General features: G+C 38.4%; 1 protein-coding gene across 1 annotated transcript in view; it reads right to left on the bottom strand.

Annotated features, from left to right (window-relative positions):
• Window positions 1-5,395: 5,395 nt before the first annotated feature.
• Window positions 5,396-27,145, bottom strand: part of LOC126092344 (neutral and basic amino acid transport protein rBAT-like) — an 84,361-nt gene continuing 62,611 nt past the window's right edge. Inside the window, exons 7-9 of the mRNA XM_049907883.1 lie at window positions 26,049-26,226; window positions 8,534-8,772; window positions 5,396-6,184 (exon numbers count right to left, since the gene is read on the bottom strand). Of these exons, the coding sequence (XP_049763840.1) occupies window positions 5,959-6,184; window positions 8,534-8,772; window positions 26,049-26,226 (643 nt within the window). The 3' untranslated portion in view covers window positions 5,396-5,958. The remainder of the gene's footprint in view (window positions 6,185-8,533; window positions 8,773-26,048; window positions 26,227-27,145) is intronic.

The following is a 27,145-nucleotide window of genomic DNA, read 5'->3' as shown; positions in this document are numbered from 1 at the left end:
GGACTTTACAATTTCGGCTAACTTCTGCAGTGCATAGCAGCCTGAACTTTACTTACTATTACGTTAATTTATCCTCAAGGTGGATACCCAGAACTTTTACAAATGGTACTTGTTCAAGTTTGTTTTCCTCAATTATTAATACTACCTCATTATCCTTGGTAACTGTTTTTAAAGCTCATGGTGTTCTTCTTTATCTTTTTTTGTAGTTTATTATTTCTAAAACAGTTTTCTAAGTCTGCATAATAAACCTTCAGCTGCATGTGTAGCTTCTTCTATCCCCAGTAGGACATTAATGTAATTTTCCGTTGACTTCACGAATGCCTTCAATTATGTGGATTACAAAATTCTACTTAGCAAACTAGTGTTACGGCATTAACAGAATTCTTGCTGCATGGATGGAATCTTACCTCCATAACAGGAAGAAATTAACAGATTCTTTCTCATGCATGAAAATGACCTCAGAATGTGGGGACATAACACATGGAGTTCCACAAGGATCAGCACTTGGACCACTGTGGTTTCTAGCCTATGTAGATTAGATTACATTCAGTTTTCATTCCATAGACCCAAAAACGAGATGATTGTAGTGGGTGTGGAACATATAAGAAAGTACTACATAAAAACATTCAACATCCAAATGTAATACTCACTTCCCAGGTAATTTTTCAGGAGATTGTCAAGATACGTGAAAGCATTACATTAAACTGGAACTGCTAATATTTACAGAATTAATACACTGTCATACACAAAATACCTAATCATGATTGTTGTGATCAAGTGCTGTCAAAACTGAAATCTAACAGACATCTTTACTTAAGCTGGTCTAACAGTCCCTGTTAAGATATCCATATACAGAGTAGGAGGAATTTGTGATGTTCACCTGCTTTATTTCTTTGTTGATAGTCCCCAGTGTCGATGTACTGTGCATTCTTATACTGGCTGAAAAATGGGGGTTGAAAGTTCAACACTGACTACTGTAAATGATGTAGCCAATAGTTGCACAATTGCGTTTCACAGTTCTTTACTTTCACTGTTCACAACCCCCCCCCCCCCCCCCCCCTCAATATTACACAATTATATGGCCAACTCACAATTGGTAAATGTTGATAAGCCTCATTAATAGGTTCCAGGCAACATCAGCATACTGCTACAATAGTTTGCTGTTGAACATCTATGAGCAGTAAAAAGCTAATCAAACAATTCACAGTTCTTGCAGAATAATACGGTATGTGTGACAATATTTTTCAAATAAATTAAACAGACATTGTCATTAAGTGTTCTAACACATGGCCTATTTGTGTTATACTTATTCCACTTTAAAGTTGATGCATTGTTGTTAATCTAACCAATACACATTTCACTTCTGAAAATTGGCTGTGGACTGCCTGTTTTGGGAGCAAAAATTGGTCAATTATATATCCTCACAATAATAAATAGGCACTGAAACTATACACTGTTCGATGTTTAAGTTACAGAAATTACACTTAAAACATAACTCATTCACTTATCTGAATACTTCAAAAAATTCCTTCCACCACAAAAGTTAGGCCAAATTGTATGTTTAAATAATGAAATTAACAGATATAGTTAAACAAACAATACTTTTGATAAACCTGGTAATTACTTTGGAATTAATTAAGGGCTGGCTTTGCTAATATGTTTACAAATAGAGCCAAATAAATACTTTAAGAATCCTAGTAGTTCTTCTTCCAAATGTTTATAATTAGTCCAGAATTTATATTTGTTTATAAGTCAAAAATAAAATCTAACTCATGAAACAATTACCCTATAATGATCTGTAGCAAAAGATATTAACTAGGAATGGTCAGAATAAATTAGGAAATCAATTACATATACAAAACTAGCACAAAATAAGACCTGGTGCTACATTCCTTAAGACTGAGGGCGAATCTTTCACTTTTATGGAAATGCAGATTATACTAATGCATGTTAACGGTAATTAGGCTAAAATGAAAATAAAATCAATTTAAGAAGGCAGATGGCAAAACAAGAGAGGAAGTAAAGAGATCCCAGCTTGCTTCGTCACAAATTCTCAACCAAAAAGTCTTTGAAACACTGTTTAAATTGTGATTTATGTGAAACAAAGTTTTAATGGTTGCTAGCAAATTATTGAAAATGTTTGTTCCTGAATACTGGACCGCATTTTACACCAAGGTGAGTGAGTTTAGATCTTTATGTAGATTGTTCTTATCCCCAGTACTCATACTATATATTGAAATAAAGACATATTATTTCCAACAATTTTCATCAATGAATAAATAAACTGAGGATCAGTGGTCAGAATGTCCAGTCCCTTGAACAGGTTTCTTCATGATGTTCTTGAATTTATGCCACAAATGACACTTATTACACATTTTTGTGCTCTAAAAACTTTTGCTCAGTTTGACGAGTTACTCCAGAATATGAACCCACAAAAACTATAATGTTTCTGACAGCACAAGCATACTACTCAATGGTCCAAACTCTTCTCCAGCAGACACAGTGCAGATGATAGCTGAACAGGTCTACAAGTGGTTCACAACATACAGCATAAGTCTTGATCTCATAAAGACTCACATTATGCATTTCAAACAAACAAAATCAACTGTTAACACCGTAAGTAGACATTAATGGTCATACACTAAATGAAGCATAGTGTGTGCATGGGGTGCAGCTGGATATCAAGTTAAGATGGAGTCAATGGACATCAAGTTAAGATGGAGTCAACGCATGGATAAACTAATTAGGAAGCCCAGTTCAGTGCTTTGTGCCCTTAGAAGCACCTCCCATTGTGTTGACCTAAAGACATAAGTGTTGCTTATTTTGCATGTTTTCACTCCCTGTCGTCCTATAGAACAGTCTTCTAAAGTAAATAAAGTGTTTGTTCAGGAGAAGGAAGTGATAAGAATATTGTGTACAGTAATCATAGAACTTTCAGAAGCCTTTTTAAAGACCTTGGAATCTTCACACTCACTTCACAATACATTTTTTCCTTAAGGGTTTCTCTTGCTGATAATAAAAATTGGTTTCAACTGAACCATGATACTCACAGGCACAATAAGACACACACACAAAAAAAAATTCCATGTGGACTTTGCTTCCCTGTCGAGGATTCAGATTGGAGTTATGTGCCCTGGAGGTTAGATATTCAACAAGCTCCCATCTAACAAAAAGCTAGAAATTGAGTATCAAATTAAAAAGAAAATTAAAAACATATCTCATTAGCCTCTCTTTCTATAAATTATCTGAATATCTATATACTGGGATTCAAAATTTGTGTTAGCTACATTCCAAGTAACAGGGTTGGTTATAATGTGCAGTAGAACTCCAATTATCTGAACTCCAACTATTTGGATCACCAATTATCCAGATAACTTTGAGGAAAAAGAAACTTGTACCGTATGACTAAAACTGCTGGTTTTATTCAATAATTATGACAATACATGGTGCACTGCATGTTTCTTTATTTTTCTACAATCAAAATCTTCCTGTGAACAAATAATACATTGTGCACATTGTTGAATGTGCAATACGGAGTTGTGTTTGTGGAGCCTGTCATTCAGTATGGCCTACATCAGTCTGTGTTGCGACATTGACATACGCACCGATTTATTGCCATACATTCTGTCTTCTGTATCTTTTGTTTGGTTTTGTGCATGTATTTTAATTTACTGTGTGGCATATGCTTTCTAAAATGAAACATGTTGTTTTATTGTTCACAGACAAAATAAAAGTTCTTGAACAATTAGACAAAGGCATGAGTTGTAAGCAGCTAGCTGAGATCCAGAATGAAATTTTGACATTCCGCTGATATGAAACTTCATGGCACGCAGTTTTAATTTGCAAGTAAATTTCATATCAGTGCACACTGTGCTGCAGAGTGAAAATTTCATTCTGGAAACATCTCACAGGCTGTGGCAAAGCCATATCTCTGCAAATCCTTTCTTCCAGGGCTGCTAGTTTCACAAGTTTCGCAGGAGAGCTTCTGTGAAGTTTGGAAGGTAGGAGACGAGGTACTGGCAGAAGTAAAGCTGTGAGGACGGGTCATAAGTTTTAAACGATGTGTCTGTTCTTGAGAATGAAAATGGTAGTTCGTTGAGAAAAGCAATGAAAACAGCAGAAAATAAAGAGCTCAAAGAGGTTGTTCTCAAGTGGCTTTTGCAGCAGTGCGCATTGGGAAACCCTTTTCAAGACCAACTGTTTGCAAAAAAGCAAAAATTTTAGCTGAGAAAATTGACAGTTTGTCTTCGTGTAAAGTGAGCAATCTCTACCTATGTAATTTCAAGGAATGGCATGGTATTCATGATTTGGATTTAAGAGGTGAAAAACTGTGGTCAAAAACTATCAGCAGACCCAAATACGGCCAAACATTTTATTGAAAAATTCAAAATCGAAGCAGAATCTCATGACCCTGAATTTTTATATAACACAACAGAGATAAGCCCTACCTGGAAGGCACTGTCTGAAACAGATTTACACTATGTGATGAGAAGTATCCAGACAACTGGCTGAATATGACTTACAAGTTTGTGGCGCCCTCTATTGGTAATACTGGAATTCAATATGGTGCTGGTCCACCATTAGCCTTGATGACAGCTTCCACTCTCGCAGGCATACATTCAGTCAGGTGCTGGAAGGATTTTTGGGGAATGGGAGCCCTTTCCTCATGGAGTGCTGCAATAAGGAGAGGTATTGATGTTGGTCAGTGAGGCCTGGCACGAAGTCGGCATTCCAAAACATCCCAAAGGTGTTCTATAGGATTCAGGTCAGGACTCTGTGCAAGCCAGTACATTACAGGGATGTTGTTATTGTGTAACCAGGCCGTGCAGTATGAACTCATGCTCGATCATGTTGAGAGATGTAATCACCATCCCCGAATTGTTCTTCAACAGTGGGAAGCAAGAACATGCTTAAAATGTCAATTTAGGCCTGTGCCATGATAGTGCCACACAAAACAACAAGGGGTGCAAGCCCCCTCCATGAAAAGCATGACCACATCATAACACCGCCGCCTCCGAATTTTACTGTTGGCACTACACACGCTGGCAGTGACGTTCACCAGGCATTCGTCATACCCACATCCTGCCATCAGATTTCCACATTGTATACCATTATTTGTCACTCCACACTACATTTTTCCACTGTTCAATCATCCAATGTTCACACTACTTACACCAAGCGTGCCGCTCGGTCATGAAATCTAAGTTTTCTCACCTCCTAACTAACTGCCATAGTACTTACAGTGGATCCTGATGCAGTGTGGAATTCCTGTGTGGATAGATGTCTGCCTATTACACATTACGATCCTCTTCAACTGTCGGCAGAGGAGAAGGAAGCACAGAGAAGGGTTTTTTGGCATTCATTTACACAATTATTATCTAGAAAGAATCCAATATTTTCCAAAAGTAATGCTTGATTTATTTTTATAATTCCACATAAATACACAAAAGTCAGCGGTGATATATACATCAGTCTTCCTAGTTCTCTTTAGTTCTATATTTTGACCAAAAATATTAAAAACATACAAAATTTGAAATTGTAATCTGCAATTAACAGCTGAAGGTAGTACTGCATTTAGCAACTCTCTGGGTCTTTAATTCTTGGAAGGGTAAGTTACTTTTAGTATTGTTGACGCCGTATGTATTCTCACTCACTTCATTCATTAAGAAGCAAATTCTGAATGAGAATTTATTTTTAAATGTTACCCCCAGATAAATACTGATATGCTGTATTGAGCTCGAGCCATTTCACTGTTGTAGCAGCCGAATACAAATGTTTACTTCTATACACCAGTGATAAATATGGACTTAAAAACTCACATATTTTTCCACAAGTAAGATTCAATCTGATTTGTACTATTAATGTAGCATAAATAGATGACAGTCACTGTTTATCATCAAAACAGCTATACAGCTGTAAAAAGTTAATACATGCCAAAATGGAAGAATAAATTGCAATTTAGTTGTCCAGCTGCAAAACAATAGTTTCTCCTGGGTACAATGTTAGAGAACGGAAAGTAATATACTGTCCTGTGCGACCAAGTAGATCAACCTTTATGGTTCCACCGAAATATATGTATGACAAATCTCGCACCTGTTTGTGAGGAGCCAGATTGGTAACTACAATGTACGTGTGTCGACGAGGATAGAACCGCTCCATCACTACAATATCATTGTCAGCATAACTGTAAACAAAATAAATAGATAAAACAGAGTTTGGAATGCAAGTACACGTAAATATAGGCAAAATTAATCTTAGTTATGAGACAATAGTAGATTGACAGAGGAGGAGAAAGAAGATTTACAAGCTTCTGTAACTTTGTCTTCCTTTGTCTTAGGAAATGAGAGGAAATGACACTCTACACTACCACAAATATGAATAAGTGCCAATAGAAAAACAAAGAAAAAGTAAATGCTTTGAGAAATGCTGAAAAATGAAACATTGAGCAGAGGAAAAAAGACAGAAAATAATACAGGAGAAATAAATATTTAAAAAGGGAAAGGAAAACACAAACAGATAATAATGGATTAGGTGTCTGTGAGTGTGCAGTTTACCATTCTACAACACACAAGTATCACACAATCCTCAACCTTCACAAAAAGGAATCAATGTCACTACACTTATGTATTACCTAAGGAGCAATCATTGTAAAAAAAAAAAAAAAAAAAAAAAAAAAAAAAAAAGCACACACACACACACACACACACACACACACACACACACACACACACCTCAGCCCTTACACTGTCTTTTGGCTGAGCTGCAACAGCTGGCTCAGGTGTCTGCCTCTTATTATGTCATAACACATTTGTTGACAACTGTATCACTCTCGCCCATTTTCTTGGTTCTTTCATTTTAAATCTTTATTTTTAGTATTTAACATTTTCCCACTAACCATTCCTACATACATTGCCTGACATAAAAATTAGACCACGAGAACTGGAGGTGGGAAGGAAATGAAACTTCACAGGTTGAGAAAGTAAGTGACATTATTTCAGTGATTACAAAATTGAGTCATATTTACAAAGAATTGGCAGTATGAGCCCACTTATCAGTATGATATTGCATCCACTTTGGCCTGGATGATGTGCACTGATTCGGGTGGGAAGCGTGTCATAAAGTTGTTGTATCCCCTCTTGTGGCAAGCTGGCCCTCAACTGTTGTAACTGGTCCGGGGTACTAGCACCAGGATAGGGTCAACAACTGAGATGGACACATCAGGGGATCTTGCTGGTCACACCAGTACCTTAATATCGTGCATACAGTTCAAAGAGCTACATGTTGTATCTGGATGAGCATTGTGATGTTGTATGATGGCAGCACAATCTGTTGAATAATGTTTAAAACATCAGGGGCCAGTAGCTTACTTTGCATTGGTATGCTTAATAGCCCATGTGATTTTGTTTGTGCCAGTACATCTGATCTACAAGTCATGTAACCTCCCGGTCCATTTCAAGTGTGAATACTGGGTCTAATGGAACCAGATTCGGCATGAAAGACACATCAAGTGTTCTGGCCATGTGGTGTGCCTCCTCCTCTGTGCAGTATGCATGGCTGTCTAGTTCTTGTACAGTACGAAAGTACTGTTTCTCCCTGGTGAAGTGTCTGGCTATATCCCACATGCCAGGATGTGTAGAATTTAGCCCTGTGAGTTTTTGATCCCACTGTTCATTTTTAAAGTTTGTATTTTCTCCAGTATTAGTCCCTGGAGACTGTTAATGTGTAGTTATAGAATGGACACCTAATATGCTGCCAATATCTCCTGAGGCAATTTCTCACTGAAATAAGGCCCAGGATTTCCTGGGGCAGGGCCATTGAGTGTTGTTGAGGTGTTGTATGTAGAATGGCATCAGACATTGTCTCTTGGACAGCAATAGAGATAACCTCCACTGGCTCTTCAATTTATTGTACGTTGTTAATTTCGTGAGTGTCCGGAATACAACTATCAAGCATTTCCTTGAACAGAGTCCAATTCACACACCTGTAGTTCAGTATCCTGCATGCTTCTGTGTCGCGACTGTTTTCAACCATAAGGTTGAGTGTGCATGAGACACCCTTGATGAAGACTATGTCTAGCACACTTGGCCTGAGTTGGGCACATATGTGGAGATGTTCAGCCCTAGTAAATGCGGGTAGCAACACTAATCCACTCTGGTGGCTCTTCTACCTATCAAAGACAAAATTGCAGCTCCAGTTATTTACATACCTGCCAATGTTGTGTATGTGTACGAAGTTACATTGACATCCAACCATTTTTGTGAGGCTGTATACGTATTGTCTGTCCACATATCTGCCAGAATAAGTTTCACAACTTCAAAATTGCCTGCTATTAGCATATTTCCATTTATTTACATAGAAATCTTCAAAATTAGTAGCTTCAAACATATTTAATAATGGTTTCACAACACAAGACTTAGTGGTGGTTTGGGAAATTGCTGCCTCAGTCATAATTCTTAAACTTTTGAATATCTACATTTATTTATGCCAATAATTCAATTTCTTGTCATTATTTTACAACTGAATTATGCTTTACCTTATATAATAGTTGGGTCGTATTTGACCATCCTTCCATACACCATTCATGTAGATGACAGGATTATCATAGCGCAAGTATGACATTTTACCTATGGCATGCTGGAGTCCATTACTCACAGTGGTATGGCTAACAGAAGGAGATACCCATGGCAGAACTCTGGAAGTAGTGAATCCCAGGCCTGGACCATCAGTCCAATGCATAGGAACTACTTGCCTGGGGTGATCCACATCTGGATGCTGGAGCAAAAATATCAAATATTACATTTCATAGTAGTTATTACTATGAACTACTAAACTTTGAAACATAAGCCAATGATCTATAGAACATCTATCAACTCCACACAACTGCTAAAAATTTTGAGCACATTCAAGTGCTTGAAAGATCATTTATATTGAAGACAAAAAGACAACTAGAACAGGGGAAAGGAATACAGTAGAAGACAAGTGGGTAGCTTTAAGAGATGAGAGGGTGAAGGCACGTGAGGATCAAATAGGTAGACAGACAAGGCCTGGAAGAAGTTCTTGGATAACAAAGGAGATATTGAATTTTACTGATGGAAGGAGAAAATATAAAAATGCAGGAAATGAATCAGGCGAAAGGGGAATACAAAGGTCTAAAACAGCAGATTGGCAGTATGTGCAAAATGCTAAGTAGGAGTGGCTGGGGGACAAATGTAAACATATAGAAACATATTTCACTAGGAGAAAAGTAGATACCAACTACAGGAAAATTAAACAGGCTTTCAGGGAAAACAGAAGCAGCTGCATTAATTAAAATAGTTCAGATGGGAAACAAGTCCTAAGCAAAGAAGGGAAAGCTGAGAGGTGTAAGGAGTATATAGAGTCTACACATGGGAGATGAACTTGAAGGCAATATTACAGAAATGGAAGAGGATGTAGATGAAGAGGGGAATCTGACAGAGCACTGAAAGACCTAAGTTGAAACAAGACCTCACGAGTACACAACATTCCATCAGAACTACTGATAGCCTTGGGAGAGCCAGGCATGACAAAACTCTTCCATCTGAGTGCAAGATGTATGAGACAGGCGAAATACCCTCAGACTTCAAGAAGAATGTGGTAATTCCAATTCCAAAGAAAGCAGTTGCTGATGGGGGTGAAAATTACCGAACTATCAGTTTATACATCATGGTTGCAAAATATTAGCACAAATTCCTTACGGAAGAATGGAAAAACTGCTAGAAGCCAGTCTCAGGGAAAATCACTTTCAATTTTGGGAGAAATTTTGGAACATGCAAGGCAATACTGATCCTACAACTTCTCTTTGAAGGTTGGTTGGTTTGTAGGATTAAAGGGACCAAACTTCTCTTTGAAGATAGGAAAGACAAACCTACGTTTACAGCATTTTTAGACTTAGATAAAGCTTTTTACAATGTTGACTGGAATATTCTCTTTGAAATTCTGGAGGTAGCAGGGTAAAATACACGGAGCAAAAGGCTATTTATGACGTCCAGAATGAGTTTTTCACTCTGCAGCGGAGTGTGCGCTGATATGAAACTTCCTGGCAGATTAAAACTGTGTGCCGGACCGAGCAGGAGATGAGGTACTGGCAGAAGTAAAGCTGTGAGGATGGGGCGTGAGTCGTGCTTGGGTAGCTCAGTTGGTAGAGCACTTGCCCGCAACTCGAGGGCCATGAAAGGGAAGCAGTGGTTGAGAAGGGAGTGAGACAGGGTTGTAACATATTCCTGATGTTATTCAACCTGTACACTGAGCAAGCAGTAAAGGAAAGCAAAGAAAAATTTGTAGTAGGAATTAAGGTTCAGGGAAAAGAAGTAAAAACTTTGAGGTTTGCTGATGAACTGTAATTCTGTCAAAGATGGCAATGGGCTTGGAAGAGCAATTGAATGTAATGGATAGTGGTTACAAAAGAGGATATATAAGATGAACATCAACAAAAGCAAACCAAAGATAATGAAATGTAGTTGAAATAAGTCAGATGATGCTGGGGGAATTAGATTAGGAAACAAGAAACTTAAAGTAGTAGATGAGTTTTGCTATTTGGGCAGTAAAATAAGTAATGATGCCTGAAGCAGAGTGGCTATAAAATGCAGTATGACATGCCAAGAAAGCATTTCTGAAGAAGAGAATTTGTTACAGAATTAAGTCTGTTCTAAAGGTATCTGTCCAGAGTGTAGCCATGTATAGAAATGAAACATTGACAATAAACAGTTTAGACAAGAAGAGAATAGAAGCTTTTGAAAAGTGGTGCTACAAACACTGCTGAAGGTTAGATGGGAAGATCACATAACTAATGAGAAGGTATAAACAGAATTGGGGAGAAAAGAGCTTTCTGGTATAACCTGACTAGAAGAAGTGATTGGCTGACAGGACACACTTGGAGATACCAAGAGAAGTGTGGGGGATACAAGTCACAGGAGGAGGCCAAGAGATGAATACAGTAAGCAGATTGAGAAGAATGTAGATTGCGGTAGTTATTCAGGGATGAAGAGGCTTACACAGGATAGAGTAGCACGGAGAGCTGCATCAAACCAGTCTTCGAACTGAAGACCACAACATCATCATCAGCGTCATCATCGTCATCAAAAACAACATTGTGACTATCTGAAGGATAATGTTTGAATAGGCTGTCTTATTGTTCTTTCATTCTGTTTTATTGGAGTGTTAATTGTAGTTACACTTCACTGTAACTTATCATTTAATTTATTCAGTGCAATAAAAATGCCTGATCACTGCTCTATAGATGAATATAAGTAATATCTTTAGAAAATTAAAATAAGAAACGTATTTATAAATTTGCCTAATTTCCAGTTTTATCATGTGACCCATTATAACAATTGGTCCTATGTATGGTACCGGTACATATATTTTATGCTTTATTCAGTTTGTTCCATAGATCCCACCATGAAGAAAAACCTTCAGGGATAATTAGTTGAGGCAAACAATAACAAAAGGAAAGTGGCTGTAAGAAAGTAAAATGTTCATTTATCAACAATAAATAATCACTACACTCTACATTTGCTTACACAGGATAAATTTAATATAGCAAAACCAACAGGTAAGCCACTAGTTTGAGGAAAAAGCTACTGCTTCTGTTTACCTTCTATTGGTAAATTAATATTTATACAAGAACATCAGTTACCAAAGTTTGTGAGAAGAATCTAGAAATTGCATGATTTGTGGGAGAGACTCAATCTTAAATGCATATAATCAGATATTTTCTTGAAAGTGTGACTAATGAAATTTTCTTACACAAGTGGCTAATAAATGGCATTATTTCCTAGGTGTTTGCTTTATTTCTGTTAGCAGCTTGTGAAAGATATTGACAACTTGAATGCACAATCACACAAAGGACACTACACAAAGTGGCTACATTGAGACTGAAGTAATTTCTGTTTTGCATTGTGTGCATGTATGTATAGCATTTAACCATTTAAATATTGCTTTGAATCTTTAACAACTTAGGATGTACCATACTGCTCTTAATTTTGAAGCATTGCTAATGGTTCTGCACCTCAATATTTGTCCAAACAATACTTGGTTTTTATACTCAATGGGCACAAAGGCAATGTCTCTCAAAGCAATTAACATTCTACAATATGTTAAGCAAAATGCACGTGGGGAACTTGTACATAATGTCTTCCGCTGATTTTTCATAGCCTTTATATGATCTTAGCTTGATGTTGGATACATGGAATGTAGAACTGCTGGACCATCATAATTTAAAAAATGTTCAATACAGTCAATTGTATGTATGTTTTATATGATGTGTCAGGCACTTGGATACTATTTGCTCCATGCTGAACAACATGTTACTTATTAGTGAAGAATAACATCACTTGGGCTTCAGGTAGAGAACATCTTTCTAGGAGTTTGTAAGATAGTTATTAACAATATTATGAACAGGATAGATTGCTGTTCACTGTATAGTGGAGATGTTGAGTCGCAGACAGGCACAATAGAAAGTGTGGCCTCAGCAGCCAGGGACAGTGATCATGTGTGTGTGTGAGTTGCATTTGCATGAATGTGTGTGTATGTGTTCTATTTCAGAAGAAGGCCTTCTAGCTGAAAGCTTATTTGTTTAATAGTCTTTCTGTTGTGCCTGTCTGTGACTCAACGTCTCAGCTGTATGATGAGTAGCAATCTATCATTTCATAATATTGTCATTATTCCATACTGGATTTTCCGTTGTTTGAGATGGTTATTAATGATTATGCTGGACTGTAGACAAAACCACCTTTTAGTGTCATATAAAAAAATTCAAAAAGAATGCACTCCAAGTTTACCTTTCAGGCTATCCTTTACTACAAACTATGAGATTCTCTTGGCAGCTCAGCCAGATTGAGTATACCAGTATTTTGCTTTCTTGGTGAATGCTGCAGTTGCTCCTTGGTGAATGCTGTAGTTGCTCCTGATAGTACTGAACTTTCATTTAAATATTATATTTGTTAGATTATGAAGGACTAGTTTCAAATACGGTAAATGAGGCATAAATCAAACAATGGAAAATCCAGGTTGGAATGTAACAATATTATGAGAAGGAAAGTTGCTACTCACCATATAGCAGAGATGTTGAGTTGCAGATAGGCACAACAAAAGATTTTCACACTTAAAGCTTTCGGCCAATGGTCTTTGTCAACAATACACACACACGTGCACACACATACACTCATGCAAATGCAACTCACACACATGACTGCAGTCTCAGGTAACTGAAACCACACTGTGAGCAGCAGCACTAGTGCATATGGGAGTGGCAAACGGGCGGGGGAAGGAGGAGACGGGGGGCGGGGGGTGGGAGGGATAGTATCGTGGGGATGGCAGAGAGTGAAGTGCTGCAAAGTGGGTGGCGGGCAGGGGGATAGGTGAGTGGAGGACAGGTGGGGGGGAGGGGAGGGGAAGTTGCACAAAGGGAGAGAAATAGATAAAAAATATATAAAAAAATAAAATAAATAAAAAAGACTGGGTGTGGTGGTGCAATGACGGCTGTATAGTGCTGGAATGGGAGCACGGTGAGGACGGCGACTAACGAATTTTTTTTTGTAATGAATATTTTATTTTTTGAAATTTATTTATCTCCTTTTCTGCATCTCCCCCCTCCCCCCCCCCTCCCACCCTGCCCACCGCCCAACCTGTAGCACTTCACTGTCTGCCCTCCCCACCATACTATCCCTCCCCCTCCCCACCCCAGCCTCCTTCTTTCCCCCGACCCAGTCGCCACTCCCACCATGCAATGGTACTGCTGCTCGCAGTGTGGTTTCAGTTGCCTGAGACTGCAGTCATATGTGAGAGTTGCACTTGCGTGAGTGAGTGTGTATGTGTGTGTGTGTGTTTGTCTATTGTTGACAATGGCTATTGGCCGAAAGCTTTAAGTGTGAATATCTTTTTGTTGTGCCTATCTGTGACTCAGCATCTCTGCTATATGCTGAGTTGCAACTTTCATTCTCATAATATTGTTACAAATGAGGCATGGTACACAAATTTACAGGGAAAAGTAGCTGTCAGCAACAACTTGTATAGAACTTATTTACAATTAACTTTTATTACTCTCTTATATTTTAATTGTGAATAAAATGCTATCATCACAAATAATTCAATTATCAGATAAAGCATGGGACTTGGTGGCATTGTTTTAAATGCTTTGTTATCGGATGTGGTGTGATTCCTGTGTTCTCTGAACTTCTCTGATTCTCTTAGGGCACAGAAAATGATTCAAAACCTATTGTCTTTGGTATCAGAGACCTTTGGAATTCAGAAAAATGAGTAAGCTTATCCACAAGCCAGGAAGGACTACGAAAGAAACAGTAACACACTGTGCCATTCTTCTGAACGTCATGCAACAGCAGTGATGTTGATGCAGAAGGACTCAAGATGGAGGACAAGAAGCTGCTTGATAAGACCAGTATACCAGCCTTGGTGTATCACCTTCCAGCCATTATGGTAGGATGGAAGGCATTGCCTTGTTTTTCTTTAGGGCACTAGTTCATGAAACATGCCTTTTACTTAAGTAAAATGACTAGTGAATTTAAGACCCTCGTGGATCACATCTCAATTTCTTCAAGTCACCAGTCTTGTGACCGGTTGCCGCTTCCCTCCATCTTTTTGCATCTTGGGATGATATTTTCAGTTCTACATTACTATGACATATAATATCCTCTACAATCAGTTTCCTACTGTATATTCTTGTCTTTTTATTATTCCTTCCCAGTTGGCTCTCCTTGGGTGTCACAACAAATGTTTCATTACCCTGCCATTTATTTCAGTAAGGGCTTTCCTTAGACTTCTTTCTTTGCCTATTCTTTGTAGTACCTCTTCTTTCAATATCTTAATTGCCACAACACATCAATTTCTCACAGTTCAACAGAGTACACCTAATCTCTCATGAGAAAACATTGGATTTATTTTATCAGACACTGTTTACATTACAATAAGTTAAAAAAACACAACCCCTAACAAGATTTAACAACCATTATGATTCTAAAATGAGGCAGTTCTTCTGGCTATAGCAATGTTTCTGGTAAAGTATTACAATATTGTTCTTATCTGATATAACCAACCTTGGACTATCTTTGTAAGCAATCAATGACCCATGGTATACTTTTAACAGACCTACGTATGGGCTCAGTCATAAAAACAGAGACATGTAAAATACCTGTAGTTACATGTGCCTTCAGTTACTCAAGAAACTGAGAAAATGGCATGTAGCAGAATATTGACTCAGACCACAACACATTAACTGCATGGCTTTCACATTGGTGCAATACTGTGCAGTTAGGTTTGATGAAATTGTCAGATAATTCAAGTACTGCTCATTATGTTATGACTGCCACTCAGATATGCAGCAACATAATCTGGCAATGTAGCTCGTGTGCCAGATGGCCTTTTTATTTGTCAATGGGACAGAACTGCTACAATCTGGCTCTGAGCCGGGTGGCACAGTGGTCAGACGTTGGACTTATATTTGAGAGTGACATTCAAATCCTCATCTAGTGATCCATATGTCAGTCTCTGTGGTATTAGGAAATAAATTAAGCCAAATTTCTGGACAGTTCCTTGTAAAAATGACATGACATTTTTCCTTTGTTATACTGCCAGTTGCAGCTTGTACTCCACTGTAACACTTTTGCTGCTAAGAGCAGTTCTTTGCATTCTGTGCTGATGCTGCTTTTTTTTATGGCTGTACTGCTCACCATGTAATGGTGCCAGTGCTGAGAGTGGCAATTAGAAAACTATTTGGTGAAAAAATTTGACTTTTGCACATCTTACAGTCTGATATCTTCATTTGACAAAGAACTCAAGGTCATTTTGTTATCCATCATACTTGCTGCACTGCATCAAATTAAGTAAAGCACTGCATGAAATTTTAAAGAGTTCGCAAAGGTAAAAACACAATGTGTAAACTGCATGTTTGGTTGATTTTAGCTCATCATTTCAGTGAATGAAATGTATATAAGACACAAAAATTTTATTTAAAATTGAGAGCAGAATGATATCTCATCTTGTTCTCGAGTTACTGGGTTTTATGTCTCATGGATGATCGGGTGTGATGCATCCAGCTCTGTCCATGCAGACTTCCTGACTGCTATGAAATACTTATCATCCATTTTTAAGGAAGCTACTAGGTGAAAAAATTTATTTTTGCACACTTAATTTCCTTTTGTTATAAGCCTTAGTTACTGTGTTGTATCAAATTAAGTAATACACTGTGTGAAATTTTAAAGACTTTGAAGAGGTGAAAGCACATTGCGTGAACTTTTGTGTATGGTTGACTTTAGCTCATACACTGCAGTGAAGGAAATGTAGATAAGATATCAAAATTTTATTTAAAATTGAGAGCAGAAGGATATCTCACTTCATTCTTAAATTATTGGATTTTATATCTGAAGGACGATTGCGTGTGATGCGCCCATTCATGTCCTTGCACACTGTGGGTCCTGTGGTCATAACAAGTCATCATATCTCATAAACGATTCAATATATCAAAACTAGGTTTTCTGCAAATGACTGCACTCAATGAGGCACATATGTTGCGCAATAAATACTCGAAACTTTTTTATTTACCAAGATATGGAAGTTACTCGTCCGCAGCACTGAGAGCTCAGTGGCTCAGGATGCCTTCAGCACACAGCAACTGCGAAACAGTGTACCAGTTCATGTATACACACTCACAGCAGCAAAAGGGTTAAATTACCTAGTTGCTGAGGTGACACTAAGCACTACTCTCCCTTCTCTCTCTCTCTCTCTCTCCTCTTTTTTTTTTTTTTTTTTGTTAAAGGGGGGGGGGTCTATATGTGATACCATGTATGACCTCATAATTAAGAACTGGCAGAACTAAACAATGTGGATTATTGTGTTGGTACATTTTGTGTTGAACTTGAGAAAGCCTTTAACTGGTAAGAGGCTAGAATTCCACATGGGAAAGTAAAATGATATGGCAACAAGGGCATCCTTATTGACTGGAACAAATCTTATCTTCACAACAATATCATTGTGTCAGCATTAGGCAGGCCTGTGCAACGGGCCAAGGAATATGCAGTCCAGCTGCTAACACAGATCTACAGCTGGATGCTGCAATACTACTGCTTGGCACCCTGCTGTGCAGTGCTGTACTATCACTGATGGACTGCGTTGTTCACTGTGTAGCACAGTGTGACATTTCCACAGCTCAGCTGGCTATGTGATATGAGCCTAACTCCTGTCATAGCATACCCGCTGCAGTTGTGACCTCAATGGCTACTTTCGGATGGACAAACCAACTGTGTGTTCACTGAGGTCTGGATGGCAGCATGCAGTGATGGGCAAGCATACAACCTACAATAATTCTGGCTCATCTATATCTAACATTCAGTTTTGTATTGCTGCCTGTTGACCCAAATAATTAAGCACTGATGTAGCTTTCACAATAGTCAGTGTAATTTTATAAAATTAAGAATATGTTTTCAAGTATATATTAAGTCACAATTATTGTAAATGAAATAAGGTACAGTATTGTCAAGGGTAATGAGGTAGCCTAATGCACTGGTTTAAACTGAACTTGTAAATTTACTTGCACACAAAGAAAACATGTACCAGAAGGTGGCCGCACATTTCTAAATAGACTTGCAGCAGATGCCTAAATGAACCAATTGGTAGAGCAGTGCAAAGCATGCAGAGCACATCAAACAGAAAGTTCTAAACAGTAATAAATTTCTTTGCAATGTTTTCAAAGTTCCACTAAAGCTCAGTTAAAGTGACACTGATATCATTCCTACCATTCATTTGCTTAATACTTTTATGTTCCAATACTGTCAACTATAATCGCACAAAGTCTGTACTATGCTATCCATAACCACTGCATCACACGTGGCTTGTCAGCTGCCTAACCCTACTGACAGAGACCTGCTCTCTTCTAACAACAATGGTCAAAAGGCCACTTCACTCCACAAACAATGGTGACAAAAGATCATGAGGTCCCCTCTGCTTACTTACTCCACAGCTTGCTTACATGACCAGTTTTTGCATCCTAAGTCTGGTACTTTCCCTGGTCCACCTTATCAAAAATATTCTTTTGTATACATCAAGAAAATTTGATAAACACATTCTTTAATCTACATATACAGGTTGTTCAGAAAAAGTGTCAATTACTTTAAGATGTGGTAGTATTCAATGAAACAAAAAATATAAGTATAATAAACATGAGTCCACAAACACATACATTCCGAGATAAACATGTGTTTATAGGAACAGCTGCACGACACTTGACTAAGATATTAGCACAGTCGCTGCATTGGCACTCTGTCAAATGTGTTGGCAGGGTATTATGATGTCTTACTGACCATACTTTACCTACCATTAGATTGTTTAAAGTCAATTGTGTGTTTCAAGTTGTATTGTAGGATACATTAGTTTTCGTCATGTTCTTGTGCCTTATTGTACAGTACTGTCAATCCTGGGTACGAATCATGGTGTTTTACTTTTTTCAAATGTGGATTCACTTATGTGTTTACTATTATTGTGCTGTTTGTATGAACAGATGGTGTGTAAATTTACATTTTCTCTCTTCCACAACTTGTTAGCAATGGAGGTATACTACTCGACAAGTGAAATGACGCATATGATATTCTGCTATGGTTTAGCAAATGGATGTAGCCTGCGAGCCCATGCCCTCTATGCAGAATAATATCCACAGCACAGAGTGGGCTCTGATAAGCTGTTCAGCAGACTTTTCCAGTGTGAGGGACACAGGTAACCCTTCCACCTCAGAAATTGACAGTGAAAAGCCCTGCTCAGTCCACACACTTGACATTGTGGAGCGTGTGCTACGTTCAGTGGAAGAAACTCCTAGGACCAGTGAGTGACGATTAGCAGCAACAGAAGCCATGTCTCACTGTCGTATCTGGGGAGTACTTCATGAACAATTGCTGTACCCATATCATCTACAGCGCATTCAGGCCCTAAGGCCACAGGAACATCATGGCAGATGGCGGTTCTGTCAATGGCTCTTGTAGAAGTGTGCCGCAGATCCACTGTTCACATCCAAGATTTTATTTACCAATGACGCAGGCTTCACAAGAGATGGTGTTGTGAATTTCCATAATCAGCATGTATGGGCGTATGTAAATCCTCAAGCAATTCAGGAAAGAGGACATCAACACAGATTCTCAATCACTGTATGGGCAGGCATCCTTGGCGAGAGATTAATAAGACCATAAGTGCTACTGCAAAGGTTAACTGGGCACAGGTTACCTGTAGTTTCTCATCAACTTATAGCTTACCTTGTTGGAGGTTGTGACACTGCAGCAATGAATACAAATGTGGTTCATGCATGAAGGCGCACCAGCACACTTTCATCACAATGTGTGCAAACATCTGATGCAGACATTTCAGGTCCGCTGGATTGGTCGGGGGGCCCCACACCTTGGCCCGCTCATTCCCCAGACTTCAATTCCCTAGATGTTTGGTTATAGGGACATTTGAAGAAATTGGTCTACGCCATGCCAATCAACAATGTGCACACTCTACAGGGTTGCTTCTTCACTTGTTTACCAGCAGGTATAATAACAACAACCAGGTATACTTCAAAGGGTGCATCATTCCTTACACCAGAGGGCAGAGGTTACATTCTCATGAATGGATGCCACATTGAACACCTCCTGTAAATATGTGTTCATCACAGAAAGTATGCATTTGTGAACCCATGTTTATTGAATTTATCTCAGAAAGTATGCGTTTCCAGGCGCATATTTACTGGACTTGTTTTTCTCATTTCGATAGGTACTACTACCTCTCAAAGCATTCAACACTTTTTTTTGAACACCCTCAATTTACATCTCATCACATAGCTAAACATCTATGCTTCATCCTTTTAATTTATTATTTTACTTTTGTTCAGGAAGGAAATCACAGAACCTCGTCAAATACATGACTATATTCTACTACCAGTAGTTGTCGTGACTCTGCATGACTCGAAACCATTTCTTAATGTTTATAAGCATAACAAATCATATTTACATAAATTATTATATAGCAGTTCCTACTGCAATGTCAACAATCTGAAGCTAAATAATTCTCTGGTTTATTAAGGCCGAAATAAATATTATAAATAATTTGTTTAACAGTTTGTTTTCACGCATATCACACACCAAGCTTCCTTATCAAGTGACTGAAGTGTGTGTGTGCGTGTGTGGGTGTGCACGCGTGCACGTGTGTGTGTTTGTATTTGTACTTTAGCTCATCAAAGAATTTCTTCTGAAGTCTAGCAAGTTTCCATTCTATTTGTGTGCGCCTGATAATTACTCATTGCTGCTGGTATACAGTGGGTGGTCTCCTTTACTCTTGAATTGCTTATGTTCTGCCAGGACTTCCCTCACTTCATTTATCCTTGCCATTCAGTTGGATAGCCAATGGCCTTGCTGCAGTGGTAACACCGGTTCCCATCAGATCATCAAAGTCGGGCTGGGCTAGCACTTGGACAGATGACCATTCGGTCTGCCGAGTGCTGTCGGCAAGTGGGGTGCACTCGGCCCTTGCGAGGCAAATTGAGGAGCTACTGATGGAGGAGTAGAGGCTCCGGTCTCGGAAACTGACATATGGCCAGGAGAGCGATGTGCTGCCTACATGCCCCTCCATATCCGCGTCCAGTGATGCCTAAGAGCAGGGGATGACACGGTGGCTGGTCAGAACCATTGGGCCTTCGTGGCCTGTTTGGGAGGAGTTAAGTTCTTTTTCTTTTATTCAGTTGGATAAAATGCTCAGTTTGATAAGTTTTTTGCACTGAGAAGTACCTTTTAATTGTGTTGACCTGAAGACAAGGTACTAGCTTATTTTACATTCCTTTACTCATTGTTTTCTGGTACTGTTATCTTCTGTGGCACTGCACCTAAAGTAAATTAACTGCGTATTCAGCTGAAGCATGGAGTGAGAATAATGCACATAGTCAGTAATCACATGTCTTGCAGAGGCTTTTCCAAGGACCTGGAATTTTTATGTCCACTCCTTAATGATATGTGTTGCCAATGAGACACTGAGGAGACAAAGCCACTTGGTGGTAGTACCACTTATACAAGATATAAAAGGGCAGTGCATTGGCACAGTTGTCATCTGTACTCAGGTGATTCATATGAAAAGGTGTCTGATGTGATTATGGGCACACGATGGGAATTAATAGACTTTGAACACAGAATGGTAGTTTGTAGACGGATGTGGCATGCCAGTTTGGAAATCATTACAGAATTCAATATTCTGAGATCCACAGTGTCAAGACTGTGCCGAGAATACTAAATTTCAGGCATTAGCTCTCACCACGGCCAATGAAGGGGATGATGACCATCACTTAACGGCTGAGAGCAGTGCTGTTTGCATAGATGTGTCAGTTCTAACAGGCAAATAGCAATATGAGAATAACTGCAGAAATCATTGTAGGATGTACGATGAAAATTTCACATCAACCACTCCTAACACTCTTAAAAATTATCTCACAGACTGAAGATTTATGTCAGCTGCATGGAAAAAAAATTTATTCACTTGGCATGTTGTTAAACATTATTTTCTGATTTAAGGTGACAATAGGATATACAAAGCAGCTATTTAATACAAGTAACACATTGTTCTATGCAACTGTTTTCTTGCTAATTTTACTATATTAACTTTAGTGTCATTATGTGCAAAGAATGTGTTGCTGTTCGATAATGGTTAATTGTTAATGGATCTTTTAGAATTTGCCTCTATTTATTAATGTATATACTGCTTTATTCCATATTCTAAGGATTCTCCTCCATAATGGATGCCGTAGAATACAAATGATTAATGAATATTAGTAACTGGTGAACAGATATTCAAATTATACCTGTCACTTTTCACTATTGCCTTACATGATCTAATGACAGTTTCTGTCATGAATTTGTTTTTAAATATTGCCACTTGCAATATTAAGTGGTACCCAAAAACTTCTTGAATGATTCCAAAATCTCAAGGATTCACTCGTTTGTGCTACTGGCCCCACCTATTAATTATCTTTAAAACTCTGATACTTAAGTTTTACTCCTTTGATTCTGGCATGGAGAGTGAATGGTGTGTTTCTCCCTCCAACTAGCATCTATATGAAATCTTGTTATCATCTAAAACAGGAAATTGAATTCTGGGTTCTCAGATCTTACAGCAGTGTTAATCCAAGACTGGTTATGGCACTAGAAATTACACTGTGTCTTCATTTTCTGATTCTGTTTTATGCTGGACACACAATAATAACATTTTATGTGCTTCAACAGCTGTATTTTAATCCTAAGAATGAATCAATACACAATAGTCCAAGGTTTGAACAAGAATATCTCAAACATGTTGCTAAAACTGTTTGATTTCAGTCCTCTGATTACTGTCTTTTCACACTGTTTTTTGTTCATGTTTTTCACAGAAAGGTGGCATTGTTCTTTTTCTTTTTAAATCTGAATAATTCAAATTTCTCTTTTCCTTACTCTGTTTAAATGTCAACAGATGGCAGATGTGGCAAATAACAAAGCACCAAAAGCTCCCATCATAGAACAAGCCACTCTATGGCAAGAACAGTCTAATATATATGGTGAGCAAAAAAAGATGGAAGTAATGGACAAATAATTTGAGTAACAATTCTGAACTAATGTCACTGACAATGAGGAGGGTGACGGGCAGGATACAACAGCTATCAGATGAGTTACTTAGATAAGAAATACCAGGCTAGCAGCAAAATTCAGACCCATTAGTAAGCCAACAGTATGAGCTGTAATCAAGCACCAAGGGGATCATGAACCTCCTGGTCATGACCACATCCACACCCCTCTCTTTAATTAACTTCTGCCAGCCACTATAACCTACCTGATATGCTTATACAATGCTTGTCTTAAACTAACTTACTTCTACTCTCAGTGGAAAACTGTAAAGCTGTCACCTCCTGAAGCCCGATAAAAACCTACTCCACCCACAAAGCTATTAGTCTGTCTCTCTCCTAACAGACCTTAGCAAAATCTTCGAACTAATAATTCTCACCTACCTACAATTGTTCCTATCAAACAACAACAACCTGATGCCTGATCAATCTGGTTTCCATAACAAGCATTCCAGCAATCCTTGCACTTAGTTGAGCACATCTATTAAGCTCAAGCTGTGGTTGCGAAACTTTCTGAGACCATTGCTCCAGAGTGTAATCAGATATTAGCTAGTAACCCCTCCCCTTCCTCCATCATCATCTGCATTAGCGTCTAACCAAACTTTAAAATGGGGGGAAAATCCAGGAACACTTTTATTTTTACAATGACAAAAGTCAAATATCTGTAGGTTTTTTATTGAATCATGGACTAATGAGACAGTGAGACAATAGGTACTGCTTATTCTAACAACCTTTCTTCATTGCAATGAAGTAATTCTCAGTGCATCGCAACTGCCACCAACAACTCCTCCTCAGAAAAGAAAGCTATCTATCTGCCTTGAGGGCAGAAGTCACTTGCTACAAAACATGCTTCCTTTGTACCAACACTCTCCCTGGTGACATTTGCTTCATCCACATCTCCATTTAAAACAAAACAAGTTTTCTGGACTGGCAGAAATTGGAAGACTTCAGGCTGTCAATACTTTGTGTCTGACCAATGCCATTATTAATTACAATAATAGTAATAATAATAATAATAAGAAGAAGAAGAAGAAGAAGAAAACTATGTAGACAATACAGAAGTTTAGTAGCCATTACAAACATTACAAAATTGTGTTGTGCTGTAAATTAGTTGACTTATGTGTTGCAAAGTGAATAAAGAAGTAATTTCTGGTCCACTGCTGGAACTAAAACTTGGAGAAGACACTTTCATGACATATGTAAGCATATGTGCTGTATATGACTCCATAGTGCTCAGAGCCATTTTTGTATATGACTCAATGTTACTTTTGTAGATGCTTGGTACAAAGTATAAATATATGTCTAGTGGTTGCACTATGTGAGGAAAAATATGTTCATACATTCATTTCACAAGCTGTAACCTCCACCACATTGTGTCTCACATTAAAGCTAATATTTGAAAAAAATGTGATTACAGATAACATGGAATCAGCATTACAGTGTTGCAGAACAGTGATAAGGATATTGATCTTTTAAAAATAATTTAGTTTCATTGCAGAAACACAATCAAACCATTTTGTTTAAAATTTCATTTTACCCCTCAGGGGGTAATTACCCCGAGGTTAGGAATCACTGAGCTAGACCAAAGAGAGAATCAACAAGAGCAGTATTCCTGAATATGGAGAAAGCATCTGACTATGTCTGGCCCAATGGTCCCATTTATGAACTAGGTCAACTTGGGTACTCAAGAGCACAGTTTGTATTATCGCTTCCATTTTTGTGGAGCACCAATTCTTCAAGCAAATGGTATTTGATTCAACTATAAGCAAGTAACTGAGGCAGGAGCACTGTAATATTCAGTGATAGGCCCTGATTTGTATGTAATTTACACCACACCACTCCAACATTGCTCCATAGGCTGCTGGCATTCTTGGATGCCCATTACCTCTTGTACATGTACAGTAAGCTACCCCCTCCCCTTCCCAGGCAATCTTATCACATGCTTTCTATGCATGCATGGGACACTTTGCCACCCCTGACTGTGTGTGCTTGGCCAGTGCAGTACATTTGCCTGTGCTACATCCCAGCTACCTGATTGTCCATGGGTCAGTTGTTTGCCCATCCCTGCCAATGTGTGCCCTTGAGTGTCCAACTGCCTGCCAATGGGCACTTGAGCTGGAAAAGCCCAGCCTACACAAATGATACAACCAAACTGCAAAACCAGTTGGCAAAGAGATTGCACTCAATGAGGACAATACAGTGCTATACATTACAGCTGTTACTACCTTATCTTCATCCATTGTAACCTGCAACAACATCTGGACAAAACCATCCAGTGGTGCAACATTTGGAAGATCAAAGTTAACTCAACCAAATGCCAAGCTGTTTACTTCATTGCCACAAAACCATCCAGTGGTGCAACATTTGGAAGATCAAAGTTAACTCAACCAAATACCAAGCTGTTTACTTCATGGCCAAATACAATCTTCCTGACAGCCAACTCTCCATCGACGGCCATGTTGCTTTGCCATGGATCAGTTACATATTTGGTTGATTGATAAATTTCCTGAACAAAGGATGTAGTCAATGTTACAAGCAAAAAAAATGGTTCAAATGGCTCTGAGCACTATGAGACTCAACATCTTAGGTCATAAGTCCCCTAGAACTTAGAACTACTTAAACCTAACTAACCTAAGGACATCACACACACCCATGCCCGAGGCAGGATTCGAACCTGCAACCGTAGCAGTCCCGCGGTTCCGGAGTGCAGCGCCAGAACCGCACGGCTGTTACAAGCAAACTTTCTGCACTCTTATTTCAATTGTACCCTCTTGTTAAAGGCCAAGGGTTAACAACAAACTGTAAATTGTTACTGTGACACCAGCACAACCTTCTAATCATTTGTATGGCTTGGAAATGTGATCTATGGCATCAGACATACCCTTTCGTACCTCCAAATCCTTCGACATAAAGAATTCTTTATTATAGTGGTAGCTGACAGGTATGTTCCCAATACATACATTAGAAAATGACTAGTCAATCCAGCATTTATTCCGTAACACAAAATAAATTAAATTTTATATTCATTCACAAAAATTGCCCCACTTTCTAATAAAAAAACTAGGCAATGAACCTTCTGAAGCTTCCCACAAAAGACAACAACTGACAATAACATTGTATTTTAAATACACAAAAGTACACTAAGACAATTACACAAGACACACAGTCCCCAAACTTCCATTTTCTACACCGCACTAACACAATTTGAACTCTGTTGGATCCAAAGTACTGGGACACATCTCCACAAAATCATTTTGTTTATTTGAATAATCCCTATGTGTTCCACAGTACATTAAATGGGCAAGTCTGAACAAATAATGGAAATCTTCCTTTCTGAGTGAGTGCAATTGCAAATCCCTCCACCTTTCATTACTTTACTTGCGAGCTAGGCAAGTCTTTAAGGATAAGAACTAGTTACCTCAATGTTGTGGTAATTTTCCAATCCAATTTCATCTCCATAAAATACTGATGTGGTACCAGGCAACATCATGTTGAACAGCAATGCTGCCAGACTTCCATTGGCTGTCTGAAGACGATTAACAAGCCTGTCAGTTTCCACACTACCCATATTCCAGTGGATCCATGGATAGTTAGGCCTGCGGAACAAATAAATCACATAATCACTGTTCACGGCTGTTGCAACATTTATCTGTCTCACATTTTATGTACTTATTGTTTTTATCAACATACATGGAAATTACTATGGAATCATTATTTTTCATGTAAAATAGTGAACTGCATAAACCTCCAATTGTGAAAACTTGAAATATAAATAATAGTTCTTGTCTTAATCGGGAAATTCAATTGAGAAAACTTTTATATTAGAAGAAGACAAATTTGTTGTCCGGTATAATACCTAATACCACCAATAGAAACAGTTAAAGTAGAAATACTATTCTCAGTTTTTAGAACTTGTACGTTCCTCCTTCAGAGAGGGAACCTGGATTCATTGGCGATAACTGGAAAGGATGGCCAGGTCACTCAGAACCTTAGTTGGGAGGGACCAGCCTTCTGTGATGACAAGAGAAGACATATCTGTCTCCTCTTGCCTTCACAACAGGCTCTCTCAACTTAGGATCCGAATAACTTGACAGTGGTGTGCATCATGTTAGAAGGCGGCTACGTGATTTGTTCTGTGCAAAGAGAGATGAAGGATGTTTTGCAGTGACACCAGTGTGTTCTCTGTCTCTGACCATGCCTCATGCTTCAGCCGTTGCCTACCTTGTTAACTGACATCACTGGGGTAAGCACTACACTGGGCCATTGTTTCTGCTTCTGACTCTCTCTAGCAGAATTTACACATTCATAAAACTATCACCTCTAAACACAATACTTGTCATGTTTGTTTTATGCCATCCATAATAAACACCACAGTGGCTACATAACCTCACCATACCTTAACTAATACAAAAATCAATGCTAAATATTCAATGCACATCCTGAAATGCATGCTACAGGAAGATGTGGCACAATTATGCCATTGGTTGGATCATCACGTAGTATGCTGCTCCCTGT

Source organism: Schistocerca cancellata, chromosome 7 (assembly GCF_023864275.1).
Source record: "Schistocerca cancellata isolate TAMUIC-IGC-003103 chromosome 7, iqSchCanc2.1, whole genome shotgun sequence".
Lineage (NCBI taxonomy): Eukaryota > Metazoa > Arthropoda > Insecta > Orthoptera > Acrididae > Schistocerca > Schistocerca cancellata.
Note: the sequence above shows the minus strand (reverse complement) of the source record. Positions and strands in the feature narration are given on the sequence as shown.